Here is a 12,302-nt window from a genome sequence, read left to right as displayed (position 1 = left end):
ATGGATGCATTTAGCAATAGCATAAACAGCCTAGGACCTAAATTGTCAGATAGAATAAGTGACCGCGTATGATCAGTCGTTTCTGGCATTAGGTATAACGATGATAATCCCAACTCAAGATTATGAATAATTGAGCTGCGAAATTGAAACGTATAAAATAAGGCACGAAAAAGATCACTGGTATCTTTGCATACTAAATGCGACCATAACTTTCATCTCTTCAAGTGTAACAGTCCTACAGGTGAACTCATCCAGCTAAGATTCATTTACACAATTTCTTGGTCCAACCGTCTATTGATAAAAGCCAAATTGAAACCATACATAATTAGTTCAAAATGGCATATCCTAAGATTGCTATGGTGAAAAACTGAATGGTTTGTTTGTGATAACTTTTGGATGCATTATTCTGATAAACTGATATAATTTCTGGTTGTCATTCTAAGATTGCGTTATCATCTTTGCATATGTGTATCTTCGCATATGGAAAATATCTAATAACAGGGTATGCAAAACAAGTGTGTAAGTCGGATTTAAAGCCAAATATATCATTTTTTTTATTCATTTTTTGGAGTTGGAAAAGTCTTCTCTAAATTTGCATTAGCTATGGTGACGTTCATTATTCTATTTTGCAGCATTGACAACATTTATGAAACGTGGACAAACACTAACTGAGAAATGTTGCATAAATCGATGCTCATTCGAAGAGATGAAATCATTTTGTTGCGATTGAATTTCTTTGTGCGCATGTAATCAAAAAAAGATATTAAAAAAGCGAAATTGCAAAGACGGCGGAATTGAAAAGGTTTGAAAGTATGGAAAATGTTCTATCTTGCCGCCGCCAACAAAACTACAACAAATTTATTGCCACAGTATATATTGTGTTTTATCAGTTGTAAAGAGTGAGTTTGTATCATTTCCATTTTCTATTTCACTTTCACTTCATTTCATCTCATTTCATTTCATTTCGTTTCGTTTCCTTTTGTTTGGCGCAGTTTTTTCTCTTTTTTAAACAATCACACAGTTATTGTAATATTTTGTGCAGGGATCCTAAATTGTCAACAATTATTTTTGTTGGGAAAGATTAATACGAAATGATGCAGCGAATGCATTGATGATAAACTGATGGGAAGAGAGGGAGTGAATGATATGACAGTTCAATTTTGTTACCTTTTGTAATTGCTAAAATAATTTGAAACTTGCAAAATGAAGGGGGAAGTGAGGACAGCAAAAACTGAAAGACTTCTAGTAATGTTGAATGGAAGAAGGAGAAATGATTTCAAATCAAATGAAAAGTAAGTTTGATAGAAGGTCAGGAGGTCAGAGGGTTTTTAAAACCATGTAATCAAAGGATTTTTTTTAACGGATGATTGATCATAAGTGTAGAAGGAAGAAGAGGATGAAAATCTGCCCACATTTTATTCGTTTCAAAGATTTCAAATTAAGAGCATAAGGATGATGCGTTAGTGTTTTATCATTTTTGTTGGACATATTTGAGCTTTGAGTGTTTTTTAGGCATTTTATGTCTATACAGAGGTCAGTAACGAAATCATAACATGATTGAACTAATTATTGATGTTACATCCTACCCAATTTGCAATTAGATTCCCGACTATCATTTGAGGATTCGTTCTGTTGTTGATTTGTTGGCAATCAAAGTTACTTTTGAAATTATTAGGCGATGAGTACATCCTGTTATGGGTTTTGTTTTTTAGAATTGTCTTGATTTGTCGGCGAATTTCTTTCAACAGCTTTTACCAAAAAGAGTCAAAATCTCTCGGTCAATTTATAATTAACTCACTTGATAGGCAAGTGAAAAGAGGAAATATGAAAGAAACTCGAGAAGCTCGACACATAATGATTAATGCTTCATTTTGCATCAATTTCTAATTTCCTTCTTGGTTCATATTTCTCTTCAGTCATACTTTGTACATCTTCAAATGTCAACCTTTTTGTTTGTTATCCTATCACCAGGTCTTATTTCTCATTATTTACAAAAAAAAAAAAAAAAAAGAAAAAGAAAAAGAACGGTTTTTGAGCCAATATGATACATGTTATGTCATGTCTTCCTACCCTTAACAGTATGAAAGAGAGATGTTAAAAAGCCATTAAATGATCCATTAGGGATCATTTTCTTTTGATAAAACCTAGCTATTATATGTATGGTTACGGTATCAGAAATCATAATACATCTTAATTGTTGATTTGTAGAAACATTGATTTATATTGTCACCTTTAAAGGGTCTCGCATCAATGAGCTTACTTTGTTTATCGATCCTTCTAATGATATCATTTATGAGTCATTGTGATCCAACATTTTAAGGCTTAATCTATCACTATGATATTTATTTATTTTTTCCACTGATAATTGATGAAAAGTATTGTTATTAAAAGAAAATTATTGTTCAAAAGAGAAGAAACGAACATTTTAACCAACTTCAGCCATAGTGTCCAATGGATTTGTTCACTTGTCCACTCTCGGACGACGAGATCTAATGAGGAACCAATATCTCTAATCTATTCTGTCCACTCACACTTTTTTTGTACTACTCGCGTTCCCGCAGAAATTTTTAAAATTGCGGCCTTATGATGACGAGTTTGCAGATATTTGCATTTATCATTTCTTGCATTTCCCTTTTGAAAACTTCAATTCCGCCGCATTCCTATATTTCGAAAAGCTGCTTTTTCCATTCGAATGTTTCCTGTTTCATTGACATTGGAGACATTTGGTTAATTTGTTTCTTTTGTTTCATCCTCTGTCTTCTTTCTCTCAACCTTTAAGCATTCATCAAATACCAAGTGATTACTGGGTTTATCATTCTTTATCATCTGTCTTCAATCAGACTGATATATTTGTTACTGAAAATTTGATATTCGTTCAACCTTCTACGAAGAAATAAAGAAAAAGGAATGACTTTTTGAGTTTCATCTAGAAGAATGGTTCCTAGTGAAAATTTGAATGTAAAGGAATTGATGGAGGCAAGGGAAAGGTTATCTAAGAATGCTCAGACGGAACTCCCGATCGCTTACCGTTACTTTTTCTACTGCAAATATTTGTTTCATTTACGTATACATTCACATATAACCTCTGTTTATAACTTCCAAATTCAAAAATATCAGCATTTTGCCGTTCTTTAATCGATGACCAACTGGACAATTTATTGGGATGTTTCTTTGTTCATCCTCATATATCCCAGTCCGAAATGAAATGCATCAACACCAAATAAGGAAAAATGAGAAGTCGTAAACAATTTTAGGAGCGTATGTGCCTATAGGAAGAAGGAAGGATCAAAATGTATATACTACCATCCTTAAACGTCGTTGTCTTCTCCATCTTAAAGAAGCACCGATCGCAACCGATCGCTCCTTCAAGCAGACAATCTTTGATCTCATTTACATTTTTCATTTTTTGTTGTGGACATTTCAACTTCCTACAACATGTTCGATAACGTATGCGTTTATGATAATTCGGTTTGTGATCTCATAGCACATTCAAAATTTCCATCATTGGGCCTTTCGAAATTCAAATCTATGAATTTCGTAAACAATAAATTTCGATGCCATATATCTCACAAATCAAAATTTCGTTACTAAATAGCTATCATCAGTGACTGGCTTTCCACCAGAAGAATATTTCCTGTCCGATTCACAGGCAAACAGGAGTGTGTGATCAAACTTGCTATTCTAAATCTTTAAATTACGTTTCTCGTACGTGAAGTCATGTTGTCGTGTTTGTCAGTACAGTTTTCTCCTTCATTCGGTATATTACTTTTACCGTTACTAAAAGAATACTAAACAAGGCATTATAATGATCCTCTCAACAACAATACATTGGATCACAATTGGAATTCCCTGGAAACACTTAAACTCGAACGAAGAAAAACTCAAATTCAAGGAGGGGGTGATAATTTCTGATTCGATTCTTCTCTTCTAATATTACTGTAAGGGAGACTATGCGTCCTGAAATATTCTCCTCATTGAAAGAAATGAAAACCGAAGTTAAGCTTCTGTATTAGAACAAAGCCTGTATTAGTATTAGAACAAACCCCATGAGCCATGTAAAAGCCTATTATTAAAAGAACCTGTGGATTATGACTGACAGGGAAAAAATCAAGGGAAGTGAAATGGGATAAAACAGGACTCAACTATAACTCAGGAGGCGAAAAAGGCAGAGGAGGAGGAGGAGTAATGAAAATAATAATAATAGTAATGATAATAATAATAATAATTAATAATAATAATAATAATAATAATAATAATAATAATAATAATAATAATAATAATAATAATAATAATAATAATAATAACAATAATAATAATAATAAATCAATAATAATAATAATAAATTTAAAAATATTGATGATGATTGTAGTAGTGATAACAGTAATAATAATTAATAATCATGAAGAAATAAATGGAAGTGATCAATGGATAGAAAAGAATTCGAAGAATTTTCAGGCTTTCTGTTTATCTGAACTCAGTAATTTACCTTTACCTATGTATAAACATATATATACAAATTATGTAATTGTTTGCTCAAAGCTGTGATTACAAACTGAACACGTTTTCATTTGGATGCCATTGCAGTATATATGTGAATATCTCGAAAGTTGCAGATAGCATCAAAATCATTGAGGGAAATTGCCGGTTTCTACAAGTGTGAAGAAATGAAATGAATAGATGCTTCATCAAGAGTTATCTAGTACTTGTTTATCTACCAGAACTAAATCAAATCAACTGGTCAATAAATCAATACCGACTAAAATTAACATGTAAAAGAGAAAGATAAGACATCTATCATATCTCAACTTTGATAATTTATCATCTGATTCATTAAACGGTAAGTAAATTGACCAAAATGCGTGGAAAACTCCACGCTTCTCAAATCAATCATTCATCTTTTATTACGCATAATTTTCAGTGATGAAAGTGAAGGTACAAGCAGGAACAGAAGGGACATGGTGGTAACCTAATTACTGATTTAACGAACTGAAATGCAACTTTAGTTTAGTTTAAAGAGCACAGAGTCACTTTAGTTTCTGTTTTCCTTTTTCGGTCTCGCATACTTCACTCATGCCACACTTGGAGTTGCATTTAGTGCATAACAAGTAGCCTAATATTTGGTTTGTAAAAATTTACAATGAATTCTTCTGTCATTTTCATACAAATATCACCACCACTGAAGATTTGAAATGGCAGGTTAGTTTGAATAAAATGATGATGACAATCGTTTTTGTTTCTTTCTTCATATACAGTGAGGAAACATTCAAATGAATTATTATAAATCATTTGATATTAGAAGCGGAAGATATTACAATGAATATTTGACCTTGCAGGTCACGGTTCAGCTATTGAGCTTTATCAGTTAAATTTATCACCGCGATATTATATGAGTTAATAAGAAGCTTAACTGATTCAAAATGTTTTTTCTTCATTGTTATGTAATATTCCAAAAAAACTGAAGAAATGGCAAAATTTTGAAATTTTGTAAATATTCACAAATGTTTGAATAGCAAAAGTTTTTACATAAATATCTTTCCATTGCTTTTTTAAATGATAAAAAATGACTCATTCATTAGATATTCGGCGTCAAAATAAAATCATTTTTTTCTCACTTTCTTATTAACAATTACCAATGGTTGCTAAATTATTGGCAGTTCTAGTATTTCTGGTGGCTACTTCTGTACTGCTATCAAGTGAAGTAGCGCGATGGGAACCGCTAAATATTGGAATTATCAGGAAGAAAGAGATGCATGGTTTATCATCAACAATATTGGTATGTTTATATAAGCTTTGGATAAATGAAGATCTATTCTAATAGATATAATTAACTAATTAGTTACGCGAAATTCACTAAGATTCATACGAAATGAATGGATTCTGAGGCAGTTTGCGGTGTGTTTGAGTACTGTGCCTGATCCATTGCGGCACTTCATTGAAACTGTTAAAATCGCACTTAAATCGGAGATTCTGTGACGAACGGATTGCAATCTCGTTCCTGTTTAAATTGCTATCCGCTGATATTGGTGTTTTGTCTCTCGGAAATTTTAATCTTTTGCTCTTATACGTAATACCAGCCTGCATGATTCAGTGAAACAAGTATATTTTTTAATGATAAAATCTATTTGTTTTAATGAGTTTGCCAGAGATTGCTTCAATAAATAATTAAATCTAACCACTGCTTACCTAATACAAATAATATATATAAATATAATCATTAAGCAGTGGTGCATATAATATCTCAAAATCATAGGATAGTTTACGATCCGCCGTTATGCAAATGCAATCGTTCATAAATATATGGCATCTCCCGGAAGACGATAGATTGAGCGCTAAAAGTTTGACATCATGTGTCTTGCACCACTACCCGCCAACTGGAGAATTCTTCATGGAAACAGTACACAGCTGGAAAAAATTGAACCCGCTTGATATTACAAAAGATGTCAACTTGAAATTTTATGGTGTCAACTTTTTACTTTTTTTACAGGTTGTTCATTTTATGCTTTTTTCGAAAATAAGACCGTAAGCTCAATGGAACAAACATTCATCTCTTCATGTCAATATCCTTCTTTTTCAAGGTAGATCTTCAAAAATGTCATGCAGATGATGGTTTACTTGCTGCAGCTACACCTTGTACTCTTATCGGTAATAATCGGTAAAATCTTTGTTCATTATAAGTTAATGCTCTAATAATTTGTCTGCAAATTGCTAAGCATAGAAACTTTTCATTATTCTGCTAATGTTCAGTAAGATGGATTTAAAGACAGTTTGATACTGTTGCCCTCTTCCATGATGACAATTCATATATGATTGTGATCGATCGGAGTGTTGCCACGTCAACATTAGAATATACGCTATAATAAATTCACCATTGTGATCAGATCTCATATTTTACCACTATAACATTACATTTCCTTTGATGAACTAGTCCAGCAGCTGCCCGATTGGTATTGTGTCCACTAAACCATCGATGGAACTCTTTTCGCGCCATTACTGACCTATTTCGCCACGAAATAATGCATGCTTTGGTTGGTTTTCCTGTGGTAATATCATAAAATCGACAAAAATTGAGGAAAATTAGTTCGTTCAATGTGAAATATTTTAGAACTGGACAACATATGGCTAAACTGACCAAACATTTCTCTTAAAAATGAAAAATGACCCGAAATTTGGTCATTAATATTGGAGGATTTATAATTTTACAGTTAGACATATACGAGATAAATTTCCTTGAAGATATTGTAATATATTATGTAAGGTGAAATTTCGATGATAGAAATGCATTATATTATTATTTCAAAATCAGGACTGAGATCGTTTAATTTTAGATTTGATAATTTGTAGGGCTTTGGCTTAATAATCCCTGGAGATAGTTTATCTTCCATTCCGACGACACGAAAATTCTTTTGGACTGATGAATCCTCTAGTCAGCGAGTAACTGCAACCTACATGGATTTTCAGGACGATGCAGTGGTAATCGTTGTTTTAAAACTGTCCTGAATCAATATCCAATTTTAATTTATTATTAGAGCATGATAAGTTTGGCATTCTTTAGGAAACCAAAGAGAAAAAGATGTGGCATAGTTATTCCGTTTTAAAATTTTCTTCAGATTTTAAAGGTTATCATTTTTTTCTCGAATTACTGAAGTCATAAAATCAAAACGTAACACATTAGGTAGCATCTTGACAATTCGCAAATCTCAGTAATAGGTTCATCGATTGTTGCATTCGCTTCGAAAACTTCAGGAACTACTTACTAGAAAGGCACATTACTTGGAATTTCTAGAATCAAGCAAGTTTTACCTGAAGAAAGAACCCACCTTCAAAATTGGTTCAAAGCAATCAAAGTCTGCATTTTGAATTGATACTTTTGAATGAATACATATTTGAAGGGTGAGAAACAGTCGTCCGTGGATTGCATCTTGAAAGTGACATAAAAAGTAAATAAATTTAGGTCGAAGCAAGAAAACATTTCGGTTGTCAGAATTTGCATGGCATTGAAGCAGATGGTGACGATAAAATACATCTCAGTGAATACATTTATGGTGTAAGATTTTTGACTATTATTAACTGATGGCGTAATTGTGACATTAATGGTGGTAGCTAACAACATGTTGGCATGGGAATTGTAGTTTAATGAACTTTGGCCTATAATTTTGATATCAAATAGAATTAATATACATTGGAAGATGCTGTCATGCTATGATTTTCTTGACAATTATTAAAAGATGAAGGAATTTTGAAAAATAAATAGGTAAGTGCAAAAAACACTGTTACGTGTATTTTGTGTATTTTCATTGTGATGACGTGTATTTTCATTATGATGACTATCAAATTTCTAATGGTTACTGCAAATGCAATTTATCTGAGAAAAGCTTTTTTAAACTTTTAAGAAACTCTGTAAGTTTATGATTTAAGGCTGTATGTTTCAACTTGGAACAATATTGATGGCGCACATGGGATTACCCGAATTTAGCTACATTTTTCATTTTTTAGTTTTCGAAGGGACATTAATTTCTTTACCTTAGCTGAATGTGAGATACAAAAAAAGAAAAATTTGTATACTAAATAAACTCATTTATTGACCTTTATAGAAGCAGAACAAAAAACGTTAAGAAACCGTTCTTTATGTTATTCAAAACTGATATTATCAGATAAACATTTCCATTTAAAATTATCATTAATGCCACTCTGTCGCTGTAGCCTTGAAACTGAATGGTTTAAAAAAATCTATATTTAATTAAGGACGAACTGATGACACCAGTGTTATCAAATGGAAGGAATTATTTGACCAAAATTTCCGCTTCCATTCTTGAAGCAACAAAGGATGGAGAAAAGTGAATATTTTAGTTTTAATAATAAAAAAATTATAAAAATTGACAATACAACTCGTTGGTCTCACTGGAAAAAGTATGTAACTGAAAATTTTTTAATTTTCAAAAGCTCCAAATTAGCTTTATCAGTTAGTGTACATAAGAATTGTGCAATGAATTTGCAAACTTCGATAACATCTGAATTCTTATCTTATCCAGTATTTTTACAACGAATTAGATAGTATCTTCTACGATAAATCTCTTTTCTGATATGCAAAACTATTATGAGATTAAAGAACATAGCGGAAAATATAAATGAAAGTTATCACTGAGACTTATCTATTCAACGGTACTTTTTCTTACTTACCATATACGTTCATATTTAAGACAGTGGTACAAAACAAACGAAAGTTTGGTTCAGGCTGAAACCAAAGCATATTGGTACGGACGTAATTGGGGATGTATTTTCGCTGAGAGAAGTTGCTATGAATATATTATCAGTAGTCATTCATATCGGTATCATTAAAGTATTATTCGAACTCTTGTGATATGAAAATCCTAATTAAAAATTATTCATCATCTACTTGTACTTATAAGAAGATATGTAAGTCAAATCTGATTATAGTCTAAGTAATTATTAAATAAATATTGGTATTCAAGCTAATCATCCTTCGGATAGTATTTCTAATACAAACGAATTTATTGATAAACTGAAACTTCCAAAAATATTGTTTTTATTGTTATCATAACTTTCATCAGTATTTAAAACTCGAAAACTATTTTGTTTTCTTAAAAAAATATCCTCGATGCTAATACGATAGTCCTTGAATATTCACTTATCACCTTTCGTATCATCTGCAGAGATCTTTTCAGAAACACGACTTTTCCGTTTTGCAATGCAATCGATTTACTGAATACGCAGTACTTAGAAACGAAATATGTAAGCGTCTTTTTGATTTGTATGACTCATCGGAAATCAAAGTTCCATAAGCATTTAAGTATCTAAGTAGTAATTATTCTCCATAAAATATAATGTCAGTCTGTGGGAACTATCATTTACTTTTGTTTAAAGTATGATGACACAATAAAATGGCATAACTGTTTACTGTAGATATAAAGATATGTTTACACTTGAAAAACCGGAACCTAAGCAGATGGCAAATTGTTACTTATCGATGCGGGGGGGAAAAAATGAGAGGATTATCGGTGAATATGCATACAATTACATGCTTTTGACGTTCATATGACAATAATTGAAACCAGAGAAGTTGACAGTACAAAAGAAGCCGAAGAACATAAATTAGGAAAAATTTGGATAACAAAGGGAAGAGATTGAGCAATCCATCTGCGCCAGATGTGATTCATAATATACTGGGGAACAAAATCAACACTAGCACTACCTGCATAAGCATATAATTATTTATGGGTCATGTTTCTTGTGACATCTAATCTAATTCCATGGTATTATGCAAGAAAAAAAAATTCATTTCATTTCGATAAAAATTTTCAATAAGTGAAATGAAATTTATAGCAACAAGGTGTGGTATTTATTCAGTGATATAGTAATTAGCAAAGGAAAAAGTGAGGGGAACGGATAAATTAACTGATTATTATCACCATAATCATTTCATACTGCTTGACAAATAAACATTACTGGATGTTATGACTTACTGTTTTAAAATACTTCCATTGATAAATACACTTTGACATCTGGCGGTATAAAGGACGGATGGATATAGATATTTATAGTTTCTACGATGAGTCATATTCACTGCAAAAGAATAGTGATTCAGGATAGAAGTTAATTATTTGTTAGTCGAATACTTCATATCAGGTCATTAAATATTGACAATAAGTAGCAGGAATTAATCAACCTGATATTAAATAATTAATGGTATGAAGCAATTCTTTTTTGTTTTTTGTAGTAATATAACAATTATTTGTATGATATATACGAGTGAAATGGAAATAGCAGCAATAATCATTCAAAAATTCTGAGAGTTTTAGGTTTGCTTCTCAAATGGTACAATATTCACGATGGTACCAGTGAGATGCAACATGTTGTCACACGTTCGTACTTCCAAGATAACATTCGGATTACGGGTATCGTACTTTCCTGATCTGTAGTAATTAGTATCATTTTCTAACTTTCGATATGTGAATGACACATTTTGCTTTGGATGATTGGCCTCAGATTAATTTATGAATTTGATTATTTGGATGATAGTGAATTAAGCATAGAGATGAATGTGGCAGATTACCATAAGATTATAAAGATGGCCAAGGTTCATCTTTGATGTTATTTGCTGAAACATTCTAAATATGCTAACTTGACGCTTTTACTTCTTTCTTCATTCCATTCATTCACCTTCACTACTGTTTAGGCTCGCACATTAGCCCATCATTTCAAAATACTGTCAAGATCACAGTTTCAAAATTTCTACGGCTCTGATGGCATTCATAGATTCTGCCCATTCGTACAGGTGAGTATCCTTAGCAGAATTTTAAATTTGAAAAAGATTCCCACAGACCGAATACAACATATCAAGAGCCTTGATTTTTATTCTTGCCCGAAGTATTTCTAAAAGTAAAATCATCGAAATCATAAATTTCGATCGATTCAGTGTATTTTTATCGGTATTAATAAATACCCACTCAAGTGCATCCTTTTTTCCTGCACTAATTGATTATGTCCAGAAATACTTCCTTTCTTCCTATTTGGATCATCAAAAACTAGCAATTTCCGATAACGACCTTACCGGTATTTCAAACTATATTATGTTACCCAGATAATGATTAACATGTACTTCACAGTACAGGAGGTGCTGTATGATCGTGTAGCCGAGATTCCTAATGGTGCTGAAATTGTCGCCTGCAATTCCATCCGCAAAATTTAGAAATTTAGACATAGGATCTTTGATTTATGATTCGGTTCAAATCAGTAATAAAAATGATGAATGTAGTACTGAAATAATTTGAAATAAGAGTTTAATAAATACAACTATCACAGAGCATGTATAAAATAGACCACCACGATCAGCCCTGCTCCTGTCCCTTAATGCATTAAAAATGGTCGGACTTAAAATGTAGGCTCAAATATATTCGAGTCAAGTCCATACACTGCCTGGATCTTATCCGTATCGAATAATTTGTAACATGTAATGTAAACCAGGATCATTAATTCAGTACGGATTATAAAAACACTAATATTTTGAATAGCTATAGAAGGTAACAGAGACATAGCTGTTTGAATAAGGGTAACAGATACAGATCATCCTCACAAGAAGGAAAGTCTTGAGGATATCATACATTTACTTCACATATCCAAAACTCCTGATCAGCATGATCAGCAAGACCCCTTTTATGCACTAAGACTAAAGTACACCAATTAATACAGGATAACATTGAACAAATTTGTTGTTAATTTTGTTAATTTGTTGTTAATGTACATATATATATATATATATATATATATATATATATATATATATA

The 12,302-nt window shown here is 31.8% G+C and overlaps 2 protein-coding genes across 2 annotated transcripts; one reads left to right on the top strand and one right to left on the bottom strand.

The window, feature by feature from the left end:
• Positions 1–5,632: 5,632 nt before the first annotated feature.
• On the top strand, positions 5,633–8,071 carry LOAG_08582 (hypothetical protein; the record flags this gene model as incomplete). The annotated part of the gene is made up of 6 exons (XM_003144112.1): positions 5,633–5,773; positions 6,251–6,484; positions 6,576–6,652; positions 6,926–7,025; positions 7,342–7,470; positions 7,952–8,071. 6 exons carry the CDS (start codon positions 5,633–5,635, stop codon positions 8,069–8,071), a joined length of 801 nt encoding a protein of 266 aa, XP_003144160.1.
• A 2,742-nt stretch (positions 8,072–10,813) lies between these two features.
• Positions 10,814–11,719, bottom strand: LOAG_08581 (hypothetical protein; the record flags this gene model as incomplete). Its single annotated transcript, XM_003144111.1, has 3 exons — positions 10,814–10,999; positions 11,342–11,484; positions 11,596–11,719. The coding sequence occupies 3 exons, from the start codon at positions 11,717–11,719 to the stop codon at positions 10,814–10,816; spliced, it is 453 nt and encodes a 150-aa protein (XP_003144159.1).
• Between the last annotated feature and the right edge of the window lie 583 nt (positions 11,720–12,302).

The sequence above is a fragment of the Loa loa genome (assembly GCF_000183805.2).
Source record: "Loa loa unplaced genomic scaffold supercont3.103, whole genome shotgun sequence".
In the NCBI taxonomy this organism is placed as follows: Eukaryota; Metazoa; Nematoda; class Chromadorea; order Rhabditida; family Onchocercidae; genus Loa; species Loa loa.
Note: the sequence above shows the minus strand (reverse complement) of the source record. Positions and strands in the feature narration are given on the sequence as shown.